At 40.2% G+C, this 19,622-nt stretch overlaps 1 protein-coding gene across 1 annotated transcript; it reads left to right on the top strand.

Annotated features, from left to right (window-relative positions):
- Positions 1 to 6,295: 6,295 nt before the first annotated feature.
- On the top strand, positions 6,296 to 17,854 carry scpep1 (serine carboxypeptidase 1). Its single transcript, XM_022246746.2, has 14 exons — positions 6,296 to 6,473; positions 8,273 to 8,397; positions 8,634 to 8,723; positions 9,167 to 9,322; positions 10,043 to 10,117; positions 10,803 to 10,875; positions 11,043 to 11,080; positions 11,927 to 12,055; positions 12,621 to 12,714; positions 13,060 to 13,170; positions 13,673 to 13,735; positions 14,156 to 14,230; positions 15,449 to 15,606; positions 16,131 to 17,854. Exons 1-14 carry the CDS (start codon positions 6,395 to 6,397, stop codon positions 16,191 to 16,193), a joined length of 1,329 nt encoding a protein of 442 aa, XP_022102438.1. The 5' UTR covers positions 6,296 to 6,394; the 3' UTR covers positions 16,194 to 17,854.
- Positions 17,855 to 19,622: the final 1,768 nt, after the last annotated feature.

The raw sequence follows: 19,622 nt of genomic DNA, 5'->3' as shown, positions 1-19,622 counted from the left end.
ACATCAATGTATAGAGGAAGACTCGCCCTTTCAGATGCCACCATGATTGCCTGATTTTGACAATTTTCAGGCCTTTTATGCTGCAACATAGAGAGCCATCATTGCGCAGGAAGGAACCTGTAATGGAAAGAGGCAATGGAATAGCACAAAATTAGCAAGTAGTTCGACAAGAACGTATGCCTTCTTCTGCATATAATTTCTTAAGTGAAAGAAATATGGATATGAAGCTTACATAAATGGATAGGGGAACATTTGCCATTTCTGTAGCCACCAAAATTGCCAGATTCGGACAATTTTCAGGTCCTTTGTGCTGCAACAGAGAGAGTCATCATTTCGCAGGAAGGAACCTGTAATGGAAAGAGGCAATGGAATAACACAAAATGAGCAAGTAGTTTGACAAGAACGTATGCCTTCTTCTGCACATAATTTCTTAAGTAAAACAAATATGGATATGAAACTTACATCAATATATAGAGGAACACTCGCCCTTTCAGATGCCACTAAGATTGCCTGATGTGGACAATTTTCAGGTCTCTAACTACACCACATATGGATATGAAACCAACACAATTCGATAGAGAATTGTGTTACCTCTCCAATGATACCACGATTGCCCTTTGAGGCTTTTTGGGAGGGATATAGGAATCCATCTCTGCACAGGAATTGGGCAGCAAGACGTGGGCAAACGCAAAATTTCAGCAAAACAGCAAGCAACAGGGCAAGAATTTTTAACTTCTTTTGCTGATATCTCACGGACTATATTAAACATGGTTATGAAACTGAAACTATGAGACAGAGTAGCACATGAGCTGTCCGATGATACCAAGATTGCCAGTTTTGGACAATTTTCTAACTATTTATCCAGAGAAAAAGGGAGCTCTATCTACCCGGGAAGTGGGCCAACAAGAAGTTGACAAAGGCAGATTGGCTGTGAATCAGCTAGCATTACTTCAACAACTCCAGAATTCTTTTGACGATATCTCCTCAACTGAAGCAAATATGGGTATGCAACCTACACAATTCGATGAAGAATCGAGTGGTCTCCCTGATGATACCACAATTGAGTGATGTGTACCACTTTTAGCCTTTTTGTGCCGGCAAATAGGGAGCAACCTAAACGCAGGAACTCGGCCAATATGAAAAAAAAACCTACCAGCAGCGCACGAACTTCGAAATTCTTTTGCCGATATCTCACTAACTGCACCATATACTGATATGAAACCAACACAACTCGATAGAGAATCGTGTTACCTCTCCGATGATACCACGATTGCCAGAACTAACCCACTTTGAGGCTTTTGGGGAAGGGATAGGAAATGGGCCAGAAGGAAATGGGCCAGAAAGGTGTGGACAAACGCAGAATTGTAGCAAAACAGCAAGCAACAGGGCAAGAACTTTCAGCTGCTTTTGCCGATATCTCAAGGATCGTGTTACCTTTCTGATGCTACCAGGAGTGCAGGAAATAATCCACTTTGAGACTTTTTATGCCTGGAGATAGGGAGCCCCTCTTTGCAGGAAATGGGCAGCAAGGTGTGAACAAACGGAGAATTGCAGCAAAACACCTACCAACATCAAAGGTAGTCAAATGTGCTTCTGAAAGTAAGAAAAACTAAGCTTACATCAATAGAAAGAAGAGCATGTGCCCTGTCAGATTGCACGATGATTGGTACCGGTAGAATTGGACAATTTGCCGACTGTTTATGGGCCGATCTTTGCGCGGGAAGAGGACCGGTATTGTAGATAAAGGGCGAATTGCACAAAAATAGCAAGCAGTAGGACAAGGACTCCCGCCTTCTCTTGCACATATTTTACTAAATAAACAATGGACATTAAACTTACATCAATCGATAGAGGAACATGTGCCCTTTTAGATAAAAGCGGGATTGCTGTGTTTGAACAATTTTCAGACATTTTATGCACGAATACACGCAGCCATCATGCCAGCATGTGTGTTTGCATTGGGGATACCACGGCTGCTCGACGCAGACAGTCGGCAAAGTTGAACCTGGCTCAACTTTGCCAATCGTTCGCAGGCTGGTTTGTGTTTGTCTGCGCTGTCGGCGACACCTCCGTTTGGCATGTTTATGTCCGCGCCAAGTTGCGTCTTGATTGCGTTGCTTTCTACGTTTCGTACGTCGATATGGAAACCAGGCTTAACTAAGCAAAAGGTTGCGCCGAATCACGAGGTATAGGCAAATCCGACGGGCAAGCCATTACTACGGGGCCATCCTGTTCGCACATAGGTGGTGCGCGCGCGTGAAATTCCTCCTTGATCAATAGGCAGTAGTCATTTGCCGAAGTTTGGGCTCAGGTAGAGGTGGCTGCGTGAGTGTAAATGGCCCCTCGAATGGCGTCTCGTCGGATTTGTCGATAACAGCAGTGTCTTTAGTATGGGGAAATTCAAACTGTAATGTTCACGTGAACATAAAGAACTCAGTGTACTAGATTTTTTTCAAATTTATGTCGTAAAAGGCTCACTGGGGGTCAATATCTGCTGACGTTTTGGCTGCAAAAAAACATATACAGGGTCGCTCGATCTCCCTGACAGCCCACGCAAGGATAAAAGTAATGATTTCTGGGACCATGCCATCATGAAGTTTCACGTATTAGTATTGATAGCACTAAAACTTTTGTTTTAATGGGGGAAAGGAAAATCTAAATGTGGGTCATTTCCTGTGTGCTTTGAATGTGAAAACTGTAATAAACTCACCCCACTTGACACGGCTCCGTTGCCCGCCAAAACGTTTTCCGAGGGTGTCTGCCAACTGCAGGAGAAAACACAAACCGGTAAATGTATCGTTCTTTCACTGTATAAGTCAAGGCCACTATTTAGGCTATTATCATAGTCAAATACTGATTTATAACTGTCAAAAGAATTTGTACCGGCTTCGGACAATGGATGATTGTGGAACAACTTGTGCAACCCGTAAACAGAATTTAGACCTCCTTTTTATCACCCCCTCCCCGCAGCTGTAATGTCGGTTTTAGGACGGATTAAAATGACTATTTTCGGTTCTGAAAGGTCCCTTCTGTGTGGTACTTGAACAGACAAATTCGTCTAGGTTTGTTTTTATAAGGAAATGCAGTTAAAATTTGTCAGTCCTGAAGTCAAACTTGAAGTTTCATAAATGCATTCGGTATTGCATGCAACTTATCTTTTTTCCAAGTGGTCTTTCACTTTTATATGCTGGAAACTGAATTTTGGCGAATTTGGTTCATTTGTTGTTACCAAGGATATGCACTCGTGGCTTAACCAGCTTATATAGTAGATGCTCGTAGCGCCAAGGAAGTCACAAAGAATAACTGAAGACTTTTTTTACAAATTTTTTTGTTGGGTTTTTTTAGTAGATGTAATTATGATTTATCAGTGTAAGTAAGCTTTAAAAGAATTCTAATTTGGATTTTATGAGTTTTGTTAAAGTGCGGCACATTGAAGAACACTGAGCTGAGTTCGTGCCCAATTTCAGGACATCGTCATTTTTAATGTTGGACCAAATTTCACGACACTGAAAATGTTCGCAAAGGTTCAAGAGCATACATTATATACTAACTGAATGAATTGGATTTTAAAAATAAAATTACAACTAAACAAATAAAATTTAATAAAATGGGGAATGTCGCAGGAAACATCAAGGTGTGCCATGTTAAGGGACTCCGCTATAATTATGATAAATGAAAACCCGCTGTTTGCGTACATCAGGATGTAACGTGGAAGCCGCCATTTAGAAGGTCGAGCACGATTTCCAGCAAATTTTACAAAATCCTGGCGGCAAGAGGTTCATATACGGACAACACTAATTTTCCATTAAAATAATATAAATACAACAATCATCAAAAAGTAAGAAAATGTCCCAAACAGCGAAATTTAGCTCAGAAAATTCCGAAGAATTTACTTAGAAAACTTTTTTGTCCAGTCTGATAGATTTATACACATCAAGCGTTTCTTTGTCTTTCCATTTTGGCGAGACTCCCCGACTACTAAGCGCCATGACTAGCTGAACTCCATAAGGTTAAGAAGGTAAAGGAGGCTATTTCCGCGCAGACAAGTATGTACATGTATTTCATTTGACACAGATCTTTACCTGTCTACTGAGAGCATAACATTCTTGTTCACTTCCATCCCTCAAGGCAACCACCAAGGCAGAGTTAGTGGTCCTTGTCAATAACGTCAGGGCTAAATTCTTACAGCGATTTTCCAACTGACGAGAGGGTGCGGTCTCCCTTTCGTACGTTTATCTGTCCTGAGTTTGGAGTGAGATTTTTTCCCCGGCAATCATTTACATAGTATCCATTTCTGCAACAGTGAAGAATACCCAAACAACTTCCACTGAGTGAAAGGCCTACGTGCTGAACAAGAAACGTACTTCATTTACGCCATTTCTGGGTATCACCCAGTGCCGTGAATTGTTCTAACGCGGAAGACTGATGCCAATTAGTCAGTTGACGACTCGGCCGTCCTTGCCGTGCCACCAGGGTGGCCGAGGTGGACGAAGGCACGGCACACAGCACGATGAACCATTTTTTATGCCAAATGGGCCAACTGTGGCATCACTTCAGTTTATTCTAGGTGCTGTTTCTCTTGAAGTCATGGCGAAGATACATCTCTTTTGCTTGGAAATTCTTGATGCCACACATCTGCTTTTGCGTCAACTGTTTTCAACAAGTATATGACTTGTTCATATAGTTAAAGAGCGCTGCATGAGCCAAAACAGGCGAGCGCTGCTCAATGCTTCTCTTCAAAAGCGCCAAATAAAAGGCGCATGATTAGCCCACTTGTCAATCACTGTTGTTTTCGCAAAACTGAGTTCCATTCCCATTCCGAGCGTTTTGAAGAATTTATACAATCGGAGCGTGTAGAAGGCAGCTCTGATATTTGAAGAATTTTAAGTGTTATTCAGTGGCCAACAGATTTGAATGTTTCATTCTGATGAAAAGCACCAAAAACTTAGTTCACTTGGTAAACTCTGGAGACACAAGGGGCGAGTACAGATGTGCACCTTTCCAAGGAATTCCCTGGACCAGTTCAAATTCCCTTAAACGTCGGCACAGTCAGTGAACTGAAATGTTAAAATGTTCGAATTTGCAATTATATGACAAGGACAAAATCCTGTTCCTTGTGATTACTTGAGTCTGTGTGTAATGCAGGACTGACAGACTTTCGGATGCCATGAATGGGTCATAAATCCCTTGGAAGCCACGGAGTCGAATCGAAATAACCTCTCGTGCCATGGCCTTATCTGCCTATTGTGATAAATTGAAGATGAGGGGGGATGTGAGTGGAAAGCTGTTTTAGGGAGGTAACTATAGTCCGTGCCATCAAGTAAATTCCATACAAAGGCATTCAAATGACAAATAACAGTGATTCTTATCATGGACTCGCTCTTAATTGTGCATGGAGTGAATGCATTGTGAGCCATGCATGAAGTGAGTGGCCATCAGCCCCCACCCTCCAAACTTTTGCCAGCAGGACTGACTTGCATTGGGCAGGTAAAAAAGCGAATTTCATTGACGACGCTTCACGTCACGAGTCCAGCATCATCATTCCAAGATCTCTATAGCTCTTTTATACGCTCATATGCTTTATTTTCTTGTGAACGACAACTAAGGTATAACTTTGCAGAGTTAGTCGAAGAGATCTAAATTTAAAACATTCTAAATACAGAAACTGTTAAACTTATGGTTCTCCTGTTTTTATTTCAGTTTTACCTACAAAGTGTCATAAGATAATTCTGTAACTTACCATTTGCGCACGAGTACACCGAGTCTGGTCGCACAGTACGTACCGGTATGTATTTTTCGGAAGTGAGAGGTCAGCTTTGGACACGTTATTGCTGAGTAATTTTTTGGTTTTTATTCATTAGTTAATATGCCAGTAACTTTTCTACAAAAGCTTTTTTACGGAGCTGAAATTGTAACAAGTGAATAAATATAATGTCTATAGTGACTGAAATTTTTGCATGTATTTTGCCTATCCGAGAGTTCTGGAAACGCGCTACTCCGAATCTGGAGTCAACTTTCAGACTCTATATATTCCCATAGCCGACGCCCAGGTACACTACCACATGCGCTTTCTTTGATATTTTTGTGAGGACAATCCAAAAGAAATTACCGCCCAAAATACTTCACGAGAGGGCAACGTGAGGCTTTTCATTAAAATGCCCAACTGGTCTTGCACACGTGGCGCACGGTGAAAATTGCTGTTTAATACATACACGCGACAGGAGCAAGACTAAGAGTCGATCACCTGACAAGTGATGATTATCACGTGCGTTTGCTTGCTCATCACATGACCCGACTCACAGTTCCAGATTCTGTCGCCGACTCGCGTCACGCACACCGCTCGCATTACGGATCACATTTCACATTCACGGAGCCAGCAGCAACAAACTTTAAAATGCGGACTTTGTTAGTGTTTGTTTCCCTAGGAATTGTTTTCGGGAGTCACACAGTGACTGGGGCCTTGTCATTTAGAGGTCAGTATCTGTTAAAAACTTTGGTTACAAGGCTTAATTTAAGCCTGAACTCAATGATCAGGCGGGTGACTGTGCATATGATATGCGGTGAAATGTTTTGATTGGAGTGTGAAATGTTGAGTGTGCTTTCTCAAGTCCGACTATTGATACAGGACATGTCCAAAGCGCAAGACCGTATTCGAGTCCATCACAAGTCCCTTAAAGTCTATCACAAGTCATTCAATCTTGTTCAAACACTGTCAAATTAACTGTGACAAAAGCATTATTTTGTCATTGTTCACCTTGTTACTTATGATGACTAGCCTTGTGAATGAACTTGTGACTGGCCTTGTGATTGGACTTGTGGCTGGCCTTAGGGAATGGATTTGTGACTGGACTTGGGTGGGGACTTGTGAAAGGACTTGTGATGGAGTTGAATACAACACTGCTAAAGTGTGGCAGCATCATTGGGTGGCATACATTTAACAAGTAATTGTGTTTTAAATGTGCTTCTCTCAGTTATCTACATGAGTCTCCCTCCCCCCCGACATCACTTCCATTATTGTTTACCCATCAGTGCAGGGCCTTTAGGACAAAAGCAAAAGACTAATCCACAAAAGTGTATTTAATTCATAAATTATCAATTCAGTAGTTCTTGAACCAAATTGCCAAGCCAGATGAGGGTGTCATTTGCTCCCTTTGGTGTACAAAACAGCATTGACCATGTCATGTGGCAGATAGTTTAAATGAACAAACATGTATGCCGACATACTGGCTTTGCACATAAGCTCAGTCATTCGTGCAGTGCTGTGGATATAAACATGTACATGGGTTGGCAAAAATAATTTAAAGGAAACAGTGATAAGTGACTTGGATGAAACTGATCAAAGAAGGACTGTGACATTTTATTTTAATTTGACATAATCGTTAATGAGTCCAAAACAAGTCCTCACAAGATTTTACAAGTCATGTCATTCGTGTGAATTACCAATATCAGGAAATCAACTCTGGATTTGGAAAAACAATAAAACATCAGTTTATTTCCTTTTGAAAATGTGCTGTGAAAGTTTTATCCAGAAAAATCTTTCTTAGTTTCTGTGTCTGTCACAAGACGTAATGCATTTGTTCTGAGTCATTTTCATACATGTGTAAGAAACATATAACTGGCTGAGTTTCAACTTGATCCTCTGCAAGGTGGGGATGTGGCAACCAACGTCCCGGCACAAATACATGTATATTCTGTATATCGTGTTTGGAGAACAAAACCAAATTTATAACTGTCTTGGCACCTATGCACAAAGCCATGTGCAGGCATGGCATATATAGTGTGGACATCTGCACAAAGGAAGTCCTCATAATACAGGGTATGATGGCGTTGTGTGGATTTGCACACGTCCACACAATATTTCCCTCTTTGTAGAAAACAGCTTCAGAGGCATTTTGGGGTCAGGGTTAAATGTATCTGTGGCAAAATGAAAAGGAACGGTCCAGGAAATAATCATCAAAAATTCTACTCAGAGGAGTTGTCCTAGTGGGAGAAAAAGGAGCATTTTCCCAAGTTATCTTAACCACAGGAGAACAAAGGAATGTCCACACTTAATGTGTGAAACAAGTGTGGATGTGTAAGACTGTGTACTCAATGGGACTAAGACAATGTTCAGAATGCATGCTGAGTCCAACCTCTAGGGTCAAGTCTGGAATGTTACATTAATCTTACTTCAAGTCTGCAGTTTCGGAACAGGATTAACTACAACACTGCCGTGCTTGTACATGTACCCGTATGGGAAGTTTTTTATTTGCATATGTGTTTTTTCTCAAAGGCCATGGGTTTCAAGAAACGGAGGACTGGGCTTATGTCAATGTGCGTCAGGATGCCTACATGTTTTGGTGGCTGTATCAAGCACAGAAGAATCCACAATCTGCTCCAGTAGTCATCTGGCTACAGGTACCGAGTGGCCATCAGCAAATTAGCAAAGTCGCTCATTTGAGGCATGTTTGATTTGGACCTGTCATTACTGTGTTGCCTCACTCCAAGTAAAACATGTTTATCAAATTTGTACAAAGCATTTTTTTAAGTCAGTTTTTTTTTAGCTCATAACAAGCAAAAATCCCCTCTCTTCCAAACTATTTTCCACTGAACTGACATGTTTGGAATTCACTCTTGTTGTCTCACCTTTTTAGGGCGGTCCTGGTGGTTCTTCGACTGGCTTTGGTAACTTCATGGAGATCGGTCCACAAGATGTAAACTTGAAGCCAAGAAATGCCACCTGGGTAGGTCAAAACAATAAGTCATCTTAAACAGATGAACTAAATGAAGAAAATTAGAGAGATCATGTCACCTGTGGACACGGAAAACTGACTTCAGATATATAAAGGTAGTTTAATCCTAAAGAAAGAATAATGGGAATCTTCCTGGCAACTCATGACACCTCATTACGCATTCAAAAACTGAGACAGAAAGCTCATTTTTATTGATTTATCAGGAAAACAGTACGTGAGATTTTCGTTGATGTGGATGAGTTGGGATCAAGTCTGACAAACAGAATTTGAGTTAATCTAACAAAGCAGAAAAGAGCTATTGACTTATTGTTTGTCGGTGAAGACGTCGGCAGGAGGCATCATAATTAAATTTCAAAAGCACCCAAATTTCCTAATGTGACAACTTTTGAAAAATGCTACTTGGGAGTTTCTTTTCTGGGTCATGTTTGATGCAGGTGGAGACAGCCAATGTTCTTTTTATTGACAACCCTGTTGGGACAGGATACAGCTACACAACATCTCCCAATGCTTTTGCCACCAACAACACCCAGATTGGAAAAGATTTAGTTACACTTATGATTAGCTTCTACAAGCGCCACCCCGAATTAAAGGTAGTTGGAAATGTCAAGCCTGTCTAACAGGGATTAATAAAGTCAAAATTGGTTCAGGCAGCAATTTAGTCTGATCCACAAGTCGAGTCTGTGGATCCACTGAATTGTGCTAGAAATTTAAATGCTCAGAGCAGACTTGTAACGAGTCAAGTCAATGACTGGGCTAGAGTCTGACTCATGACACAAATTTTGGCAACTTGACTGGAGTACTGAGGGGTTAAATGACATGACGTGTCTCAAAACATGCACAAAATTTATACCCCGATTTTGTGAAATTATGCCCTGGTTTCAAAATATAAAGAGTCACAGCCCAAATTCAAGCTTTAGTCGTTGACTCAACTTAAGTCCAACCCGAGTCGCAACTATTGGTCACTTGACTCGAGCCCTAACAGGTAAACAATTCGACTTGACCAAAGTTATGGTGAGCAAATGACTTTGCTCATTTCACTGTGTTAAAATGATATGACCTTACTCAAGTCACAGAATTTTAAGAAATCTGTCAAGTACCAGCCACAGTATTAATCATCTGACATATTCACTGGTAACCTGATTTTTCTTTGATGTCTGCACTGTTTGATGTCACACTTTATTTGCATGTGCTGTATGGTGCTTAGTGGAGCAAGTCCCCCACAGGTTCCATAGGAAAATGTACATGTTAAAGTGTGACATAGGCCTATATTTTATTGATATGGCATTTTGGTAAGCCCTTTTTGCCTTCAGGAAAATCGTCTATACATATTCTGTGAATCCTATGGAGGAAAGATGACAGCCGGCTTTGCCCAGGCTCTATTGCAGGTGAGAATTCTCCAACTGGTTGTTACTATGTTTCATGATGCATTCATTCAGATGCTGCCCAAGATGTGGTTCCCAAATTTCTTTAATGCAGCAGTTTTCTCAAGCACTTTATCGATTATTTCATTAGACTCAGAAAAATCTTTTTCAGTGGAAAGTTGAAAAGTAAGTTGAAGATTTACCATTTCCAGCAATTTTGTTCATTAGTTCTACCTCATTTCTTTTGTGAATCACCCCTTAAGCTCATCAATTGTGACTTAATTGTATGGGGTAAAGATTTGTTACGTACTAACAATCTCTTCATGTCGGAATTGGCAGAGTAGCATGTGCTTTATGATGCCCAGCTGAAACACAGCCGAGCCAATCTTATTATTATTTATTTGACTATCACAAGAACAAACAAAGCAAAATTGAACAAAATGGTTATAAAAACAAGAAGAAGCAGTAGCAGGGACCAGGGACAAAATCCGAATACACAACAAGAAAAATAATAGTTATGTGGGTCAGGGACTGCAAAGTAAAATAAACTACTATTACCCGCGGGTATGCAGTACCCATCATACAAACAAGTCAGTCATATTTTTTGCTGGATCTGGTCACAGAATATCACAAAATACTGTAAATTATCAATGTTTTGAGACAAATTGAGATTCGTGAGTTTTATGCCCTCTGTTCAAACTTTGTTCAGGCCATAAAAGCAGGAGAAATCAGCTGCAATTTCCAGGGAGTGGCCCTCGGTGACTCCTGGATTTCACCTGTTGGTGAGTATACAGTGCAGTTGATAATGTACGGATGCACTCAACGTCACTGTTTTTTTTACTTTCCTTTTCATATTTCCCAGCTCTCTTTACAGTAATTTGAGCCTGCTCTCAAAACACTTTGCCATGGAAGTCTGCAAAAATATTTTTTTCTGGTATCTTCATTACAGATTCTGTGAACTCCTGGGGACCATATCTTTATTCAATTGTAAGTATCTTCGACAGTATGAGTAAATAAAGTACATGGCATACTGCCTAACTTAACATACAGAAAAGCCTGAATGTTTAAGTTGTCTCTCTGTTGGAATCACTGGTGGCGGAAGCAGGGGACCAGGGAGGCCAGTGGCTGCCCAACTTTTTTCGACTGGGCTAGGTTGCCCCCACCATTTTTAGCAGGTCCTGTATTGGATCAGCCTTTAAATTGCCAATGCCTGACGGTCTTACAGCTGACCAATGTTGTAGATGAGATCATTTAAGACCTTCACAAGACCACACAAGACAAGATCAACACAAGACCTCCAGTCTGGATTCAAGTCACAAGCTATTCAACTGAACTGCAACAAAGCATTCCTTTGTCATTGTTCACACTGTAACTTTTGACTGGGCCAGTGCATGGTCTTGTGCATGGCCTTGTGTTGATCTTGTGTCTGGTCGTGTGTCTGGTCTTGTGATGGTCTCGACTACAACACTGCAACTGTCCGCCATTGTCAGGGATCATAAGGAAAACAGCACACAGATCAGTCTCCAACTCTGCATCAGAGCGAGATTTTACTTCACTCTTGAGTGTGTTTCAATGGATACTTTGTTCCTACAGTATTCTTATATTGTTCATACTACATGTATATTGTTTTGTTCTATACCTTGCACATATGAAGTTTCCTCTCAGAAGAAATTGCAATCAAAACTGTGAGTCCCCCTGTCATTAAGCACAAGAATCTGTATACAAGATTCCCATATGCAACCCGTAATTGACTTTGTTGCATGTGGTGGAACTACACATATCAGTTTCATCAACATCTGCCATCGTTGGTTATATTCTTCTTAATCTATGCAGTCATTGCTGGATAACAAGGGACTGAAGGCTGTCAATACAGCAGCCAAGGCTGTTGAAGATGCCTTCAATCAAGGAAAATATGCTGAGGCCACGGACAAGTGGAGTTCATGTGAGGACGTGGTTGAAAACGTAGGTCTTACAACTGGCCAAATTCTTCATGCAGATGCTCCAATCGCTCAAAAGGAGGCTTGTGTTGAGTGTCTAAGCCTCTTCATTCTAAAATCCTATTAAAATTCAGTCTGAGATAAGTAGGTTGCAACTTCGTTGGCTTGTGCACAAGTTGTGACTTAAAAATTGAATTTATGTTTCATTTAATACTAAACAAAACAAACACCAACGAATGACTCTTCCAGTTGTATAATGCGCATCTGTGTTCTAGATTTGGCTTCATGATTCAAAATTAATTTCTATTAAATGCATTACTGCATGAAATACTGCCTGCCATAGCGGCTAAGAATAAACTTTGGTTTCAATCAGCTTTTCAGATTGTACTCTCAAATTTTGGAGCGTTGTGATATAGCAAGACACTTTGCTGTCAGATCTGAGCTTCCGGTCAAGTTAGTCTGGTCTATAAATAATTTCTAATTCATTGCGCATCTTAACTTACATGTAAGTGAGTTTGAGTCACTGACGTACACATATCAAATGCTTTGTTTAAAATATCCACAATATGGGGGGGGTCTCACATTCTTAGCAAACTGATGGTGTCAACTTTTACAACATTCTGACTAACTATGGAGAGAGCCTGTATGAACGTCTGGACAGCCAGCCACACCTCACCCCACTCGGTAAGTTGACTGATCAATACACATGAATCCTCCATCTGACCAAAGCAAATTATTCAGTAAAAGGTTTTAAATATTGCACATGCATAATCTGTGTTGACTTGTAGAATGGAAGGCTGGTAAAATTTATCCATCCCAAAAGGCAGTCAGTTTTGTACAGGTAAATGAAATGGGGTTGAAATATGAGGCAAGTTCTCTGGGAGCTATGGCCTTTTGATCTGAGCGCTGATATTGATGAGTGTCATTCTCATATAGGAAGTAATGCTTCACACTTATGATGTTGACTGAATAAAATTTGAACTCACAGTTTCTTACATGCTTTCATCAACTTTTCTTTTTCTCTTCCAGAAAAGTTATACCGAAGACATGTTAAACCACTTCAGCAGGGCGACCTGAATGCTTTGATGAATGGCCCAATAAAGAAGAAGCTTGGAATTCCTAACAATGTCACATGGGGAGGTATGACCAGTTTGAATTTGTTAGGTTTCTTTGTGGCCAAGTGGACAAAATTGATGTTATTTCTCTGAATAATCTGTTTGTTGTTGACATGTTTTGTCAAGACAAATATTTCCAGGGGCCTTGCATCCATCTGTTAATGAGCGCAGTTTTAAAGGGTCAAAGTGCTTCACATCTGCTGAATATGTAGCAACCTGGACTACCTAAATACTCCTGGGCTTGCTGATACAAGTAGATAAATGGGTTTTGGTAGGACAACCTTGCATATAGTGACTTTATTCAAGAAGGCTGGTGTCAAGTTTAACCATCTAATCATGACGTCCAGCCAGTCAAAATCTCAGTTTAGCTTCTCATTTGGTGGGCAACCAAATTTGCTTTTACCTGATGCCACATGATTTCAGTCACTTTACATTTCTTGGCTGAGGGATATGCCATTGCAATTCAGATTGAAATACACTCAGGAATTATTTGTAGAATTCAAGTTTTTAATGCGTCTTTCATGTAGGTCAGGCTGATGAAGTGTTTTCTCATCTAAGGGTTGATTTTATGAAGCCAGTGTACGATGTTGGTAAGGAAAAAATTATTTGTTTTACAACACATGCAGTCATAAAACATGCAGTCCATACAAAGCAGTCATGAAAGGCCAAAAGCCAATCTAGGTAGCTTTTGTTGCACAGTGAAAACAGGAAGAATTCTCAAAGCTGACAATCTGCCTGATGTTCCATGAGGATATCATACCTATTAAAGATTAGGTGTTGCATTAAATGCTGTGCGTATTTTAGGACCCTAATAAATGTCCATATTGACATGTCAGTGCCTCGAAAACTAAGCAAATTCCTGTTCATGTTTCAGAAAAGATGTCATTTGAATAAAAGTAGACTATTATTGCATACAGCACATTCTTCTTTGTCTGTCTGAGAAACAACTACAGGCAAGCATATAGCAAAGGTATTTTGGCATGACAGCTGTTTTTATTTTCTTATTACAGTTGATAGTCTGCTAGATTCTAATCTTTCTGTGGTTGTGTATAGTGGTCAACTAGATCTGATAGTTGACACAGTAGGTAAGATCTGCAACAAACCTACCCTGTACTGTTTGTTTATTGTACTTCACTTTGACCAGCTTCTTCAAATTTCACAGAGCCATTTATGTTTAGAGAGGAATTTGTGTGGAGGGTAACAGTTTTTAATTTTAATTTAAAGCGATACATTTTGACCTTTACACTTTGCAGCTTTTGTGTAATGAAGCCCCATTGAGCACATGACTTCATCAACTTTTGCTGCTAAATTAAGTCTACATTACATTAGTAAGAGAATAAATATGTGCTTGGCTGGTCTTAAATGTGTATTTAAGACCGGTTCAGGAGAATGGACGCGACTGCAGCTCAGGCATTATCAGCGTTCGGTCTCCTGAGCTGGTCTTCAATGATACTTAAAGACCAGTCAAGCACATATTTATTCCCATTCATAAATACTCTTTTAGTCAGTGAGTCAAATGAAGTCAGTTTGTAATGGATTTCAAGCAATTTTACTTTCCCTTTCCGAAACACCCCCGTCCATTTTATGGTATATTCCGCATGCAAATCACCCAATTGGCATGTGCTTGGCAAGCTGTGTTCACACAGACTCTTGACCAATCAGAATTGACTGTCTTGTGTCTAGGTGCCAGTGCATGATTTACACAGTGGGCATTATCATTTCTCAGCAGACATTATCGAATGTTAATACATGGTCATGTTGCACGTTGAATAGGGAGACTGTCTAAGGTATTTATGAATAGCTAAATGACAGATTCTTCAAATAAAAGATTATGTTCTTGGCAGGTCCATGAAAATTTCTAAAGAGCTTTTTCCCTTTCCCACCAAATTGATCAAACTTGTAAGTAACAGTTTCACCATGAATTAGATTTTTTTTTCATTTCTTAATGCCCTATTGTCGTTGTGTAGCCGTTGTGCTCCTGAGATGCTTTTGATTTTTGTTATATATTACAAAAACACTTCAAAGTTGTCAAAATTCTCCCTTAAACCAGGTCTGATATTTTATCCTAATAAACAAATCGGAAGCCGTAGATGCACAGAATAAGATGCCATTCCAAATCACTTTCAATGACAGTGGTTTTGCAAAGCAGCCATAATGTAAAGTTGTAGTGCTTTATATTCCATAGACATTTTCCAAAATGAGAACTGCTTGCTATCAAAACATGATTATGTTTGTGGTTGTACATTCATTGGCTTTTTAAGCATGGTTTCCTTGCCTTCCCTTTATCCTCCCATTTTTACTAGGCACTGAAGTGTGGGTGCAGAAGTTGAAATGGAGTGGTCTTCCTTCCTACAACAACAGCTCTTGGAAATCCATCCTTGTTTATTCTCAGAAGCGAGCAGCATTTGTCAAGTCCTACCAGAATTTTGCTTTCTACTGGATCATGAAGGCAGGACACATGGTATATTAGTTTCTCCTCATTTTAAAAATATTGTCCAGCAAAGCCAACGAATGCACTGGTACACATCTCGTCATCAACACCACCAAGTAGCACTCACCTGCATTTGCGAGCTACTTCGTAAAACCTGTGTTTACAGCAGCAGCGGCGCACACATCTATAGATGAGTACTATTTCGGGGTGGTGATGATGTTCTGTTCACCCTGGGGGATGTGGAATGCCACAAATTTTCCAATCCAGGAGTTTTAAAATTTCATTCATTTTTTGAAAACATGATCAGAGTTAGGTGTTTGAAAAGGGAATTTTTATCAAAATGGAAAACTGATACGACAAATATTATATTACCCCTCTGGCTTTGATCATATGTGTTTGCTTAAAAGGTTTTGAATAATAAGAAACGACAGGTAGTGCAGCATTTTTTTATTAAATAAAGCTGAAAATGTAATTCTGTAGGAGTAGCCTAAGCAGATCCTTTAAACCATGTTGATTATATGCAATATTTACATCTTATCTCTTTCATTTTTTAGGTTCCTGCTGATGCTCCAGGGACAGCATACAAGATGATGCAGATGGTCACTAAGTTGGTATAACCACGCAGCAATACTTAAACGAGATGAGTGTACTAAGTGTTGGGACCTAATTGCTGAAATAGTCTTATAAATAGAAAAGAAAAGCTCCAAAATAAAATAGGATAAAAAGTAGACGTTAAGTGAATCAAAATAATGAATTTACTGTAGTATTTCATGCTACCTCTGTGCCATGAAGAAGCCGGCCCAAGCTTTGCAACTTATTGGTTGTTCAACTTGGACTCTTTGCAGCATGTAACATCTGTTAGCATAATGAAGAAGTCACTGTGAAGAGTGTATGACTACATGAAAAGTAATGAATTTTATAAGTAATACGTGATGCATTGGAAGATATAATGAAGTGATGTTTATATTGGGCCCTCACTGAAAAGCTTTATGTATAATTCAAGATTAGGCCAAAAAACAGTTCTGTTTCCTATTACTTTCATGAAGGGTCGATAGGTCAAATATTTGGTTGGGAAGAAGCTAGTTTACATTTGTTCGTGCCGATTGAATGGGGTATTCAATTATATGCTGATTTAAGCCGGCAGTTTTTCCGTTAGCATTAATAAACAAAAAGGTCGATGATGCTGAATGAATAAATGAAAATTTAGGTCGTGCGCGCCACTATACATAACACTAGTCACAACGAGCAGCTGGCCAACAATGTCGGGGTATAGATGTACAAGTATTGTGTTGTAAGCATGGTTCATTCGGGCGGGCGGTGAACTTTCATGCTGCGGCAGAAATTTTTATGGAAACACGCTCATTTCAAATACGAGTAGCAAAACTTCAAACTAAATACGTGAACGAGTGAAATACGTACATGTACAAGAGGTCAAGTTCTGCGAATTAACTTGCGGGAATCTTCTTTCTCCATCGTTGTTTTTCGACCTGTAGCATCGCGGTAGCATGCATACATGTACATGTGGTAACGCCATTTGGCGTGGCCGCGATGTGCATTGACTGGTTGCCGCATTTTCACAACGCGTCCATTGGCTACTTTTTTTAGTCCGCTGTGCAATGGGAACCAGTACAGCAATGCTTTATTGATGTTAACGCATGTGTTTTTTCATCACAGCGACTAAAGGAACTTGTGAAAACAAAACCAGCGAATGTTACTTGACAGAAAAATTTGATGCAAATGTATATTAAAACATAAAGTTTGTCGAGATGCGTTTCATGAAGACAGAAAAGGATTTTTAAGCATTTTGATATTTGTAAACTTGCTGGTAGAAAGTAAATCGCAAATTAATGTTATACCATAGAGATATATGTATGCATCGGTTACATAAAACAAGTAAGAAGTGATCTTTATTTCACACGCTCTGAAAAGAGCTTTTCCCTTGTCATGTTGCCAGAATAGAGTCTCGGTGGAAATTTGTGGTATGGTGGGCTTGTAAACTCAGGATTTATGAACAGGAGTGTTTAGAGCGTCATGAAATATATTTTATTGTGAAATCTTAGATACAAATATATCGTCTAACAAGGCACAAAAAGTGATAAATCAAAGTGCACCCCCTTTAGATCAGCCATGCCATTAGAGGTAGGCCTGCATGGAATAACAGTATTAAATTTAACATAATTCAGGAGTAGTTGGAACTTAGGAAAAATTTCATACCTCGTCAAAATTTTGTTTTGTTTGTACGTATAAATTAAACGAACTCAAAGAGATGTAACAATTACTTTCGCCTCGGGGTCTATGGGTCCATCGGTTGTTAAAAACATGATATCCCATATCACAGCAGTTAACAGTTGTTTTGTTATACTGCTGTCTGTTCTTTCTGATAGTTTCCTCACCTGAACATACCGATGGTCTCAAATGAAATTAAAACGAGTGTCTGCAGGGCCGATAATAACCAAAATTTGAACGATGTTGGATGGACTCTACATCTTGCTGTATGTCCCGGTGTATTTGTGGTTACACGTGTCTTGCTCGAAAGCAATTTTAAATCCATTTTGGAGGAGAATCTGTTTGTGTCTTGAAGACCAGACATTATGTTGAGGAACTTTTGCGAGGAAACGAACTTTAACCAAACTTTCACTGTTCACAATTGCAGATAGGTGACGGAAGCTGAGGTACCAATGAAATAGTCTGATTAGTGGTCCCTACATAATTTGGACTGTACGTGGAAACTATTCCATGCGTCCTCGGTTCTGGCGTGAACTATAGTTCGACTAATAGGCAATACGGGCGATTCACAATAGTGCGCCTCCAAGAGTTTGAAACGCGTTGGCCAATCACAACGCGCGAAATTTGACGACCCTTTCCAAACGCGCATTGGGTCGACAGAGTTCGCGCATTGTGATTGGCCCATCAGTTGCAAACTCTTGGAGGTGCACTATTGTGAAACGCCCGTATTGCTTTCAGTGCGCATGCGCAACTCGAACGACCCAATCGATTTGTTTAAATAAGTCTTGTCGTTACTCACATTTCATCGTTGGCTGTGTTATTTTCACTGAATGGTTCCCCCGTAATGATAAATGGATAAATGAAATCGGCTTTTGATAACCAACAGTGCGACCACACACCTGGGCCTGGTCCCGAATAGTCGGCTAGATAAAATAAAAAACCATTCATCGCTCGGGCGGTGTTAGTCGAACTATAGTATAGTCGTAGCTCAAACTTGCCCCTCGGTGTGATGTGTGGTATCCAACGGTGAAGGTAAAATATTTCAGTGGCAAAGTACGTTGCGAGAATAGCGGCCAACTGTGAAGTAACGATGAGATTTAAAAAAAAAAAAAAATAGGCCGACTGGGGTCCGTCGAGTGTGACTGAATTGCGCATGAGCATTGAGAGCAATCGACTTTCGTGCCCGAACTTGATGGTTGCGGGCCGATGAAAATCCAGCACTCGAGACAGAGGTCCGTCAAAGTTTTCTAGTCGAAGGCTGTGGTGAGGGGCACGCGTCAAAGTTACCTCACTTTCTATGAACTTTTACTGTACGTACCGCCATCTCTCGGTGGCAGCAAACATAGAGAAAACGTTGCCTTTACTAGGGCGCTGGGAAAGGCAAATGCGTCATTTTTAGAGGACGCACTTGACAGAGAGTATTTTTATTTAACAGAAACATTGGTCAGCATTTGGCGTGCGCATGACACGTGCACAATTAATGTACATGCATGGATAGTAATTACATCCACGATTCCTTGAGCATCCATAGCTGTGACATATTTCCTTCACAAACATTTTGTAAAGAGCATTTCTCCTCCCAGCGCGGGGCCAGCCGCAGAAATCATGCAGACCCAATTGTTGTCAAAATTTCAACTGTACCAATCAGTAATATCCATTATTGGATCAAGGGTTTGACGAAAAATAGATTTTTATTCTTCAAACGAAAGCCGCGATTATTGACTGCAAATTAGCTCATCTGTATGGTTGTTATACTTTAATGGACTGGCTTTGCTTCTGCATGATTTTGTGTCACATGGAACGTTTGTGACTGCCATCCC

This window comes from Acanthaster planci, linkage group LG07 (assembly GCF_054643075.1).
Source record: "Acanthaster planci isolate LZ-2023a linkage group LG07, COTS_SCS, whole genome shotgun sequence".
NCBI classification, from domain to species: domain Eukaryota; kingdom Metazoa; phylum Echinodermata; class Asteroidea; order Valvatida; family Acanthasteridae; genus Acanthaster; species Acanthaster planci.
This window is presented reverse-complemented; position numbering and strand designations above follow the sequence as displayed.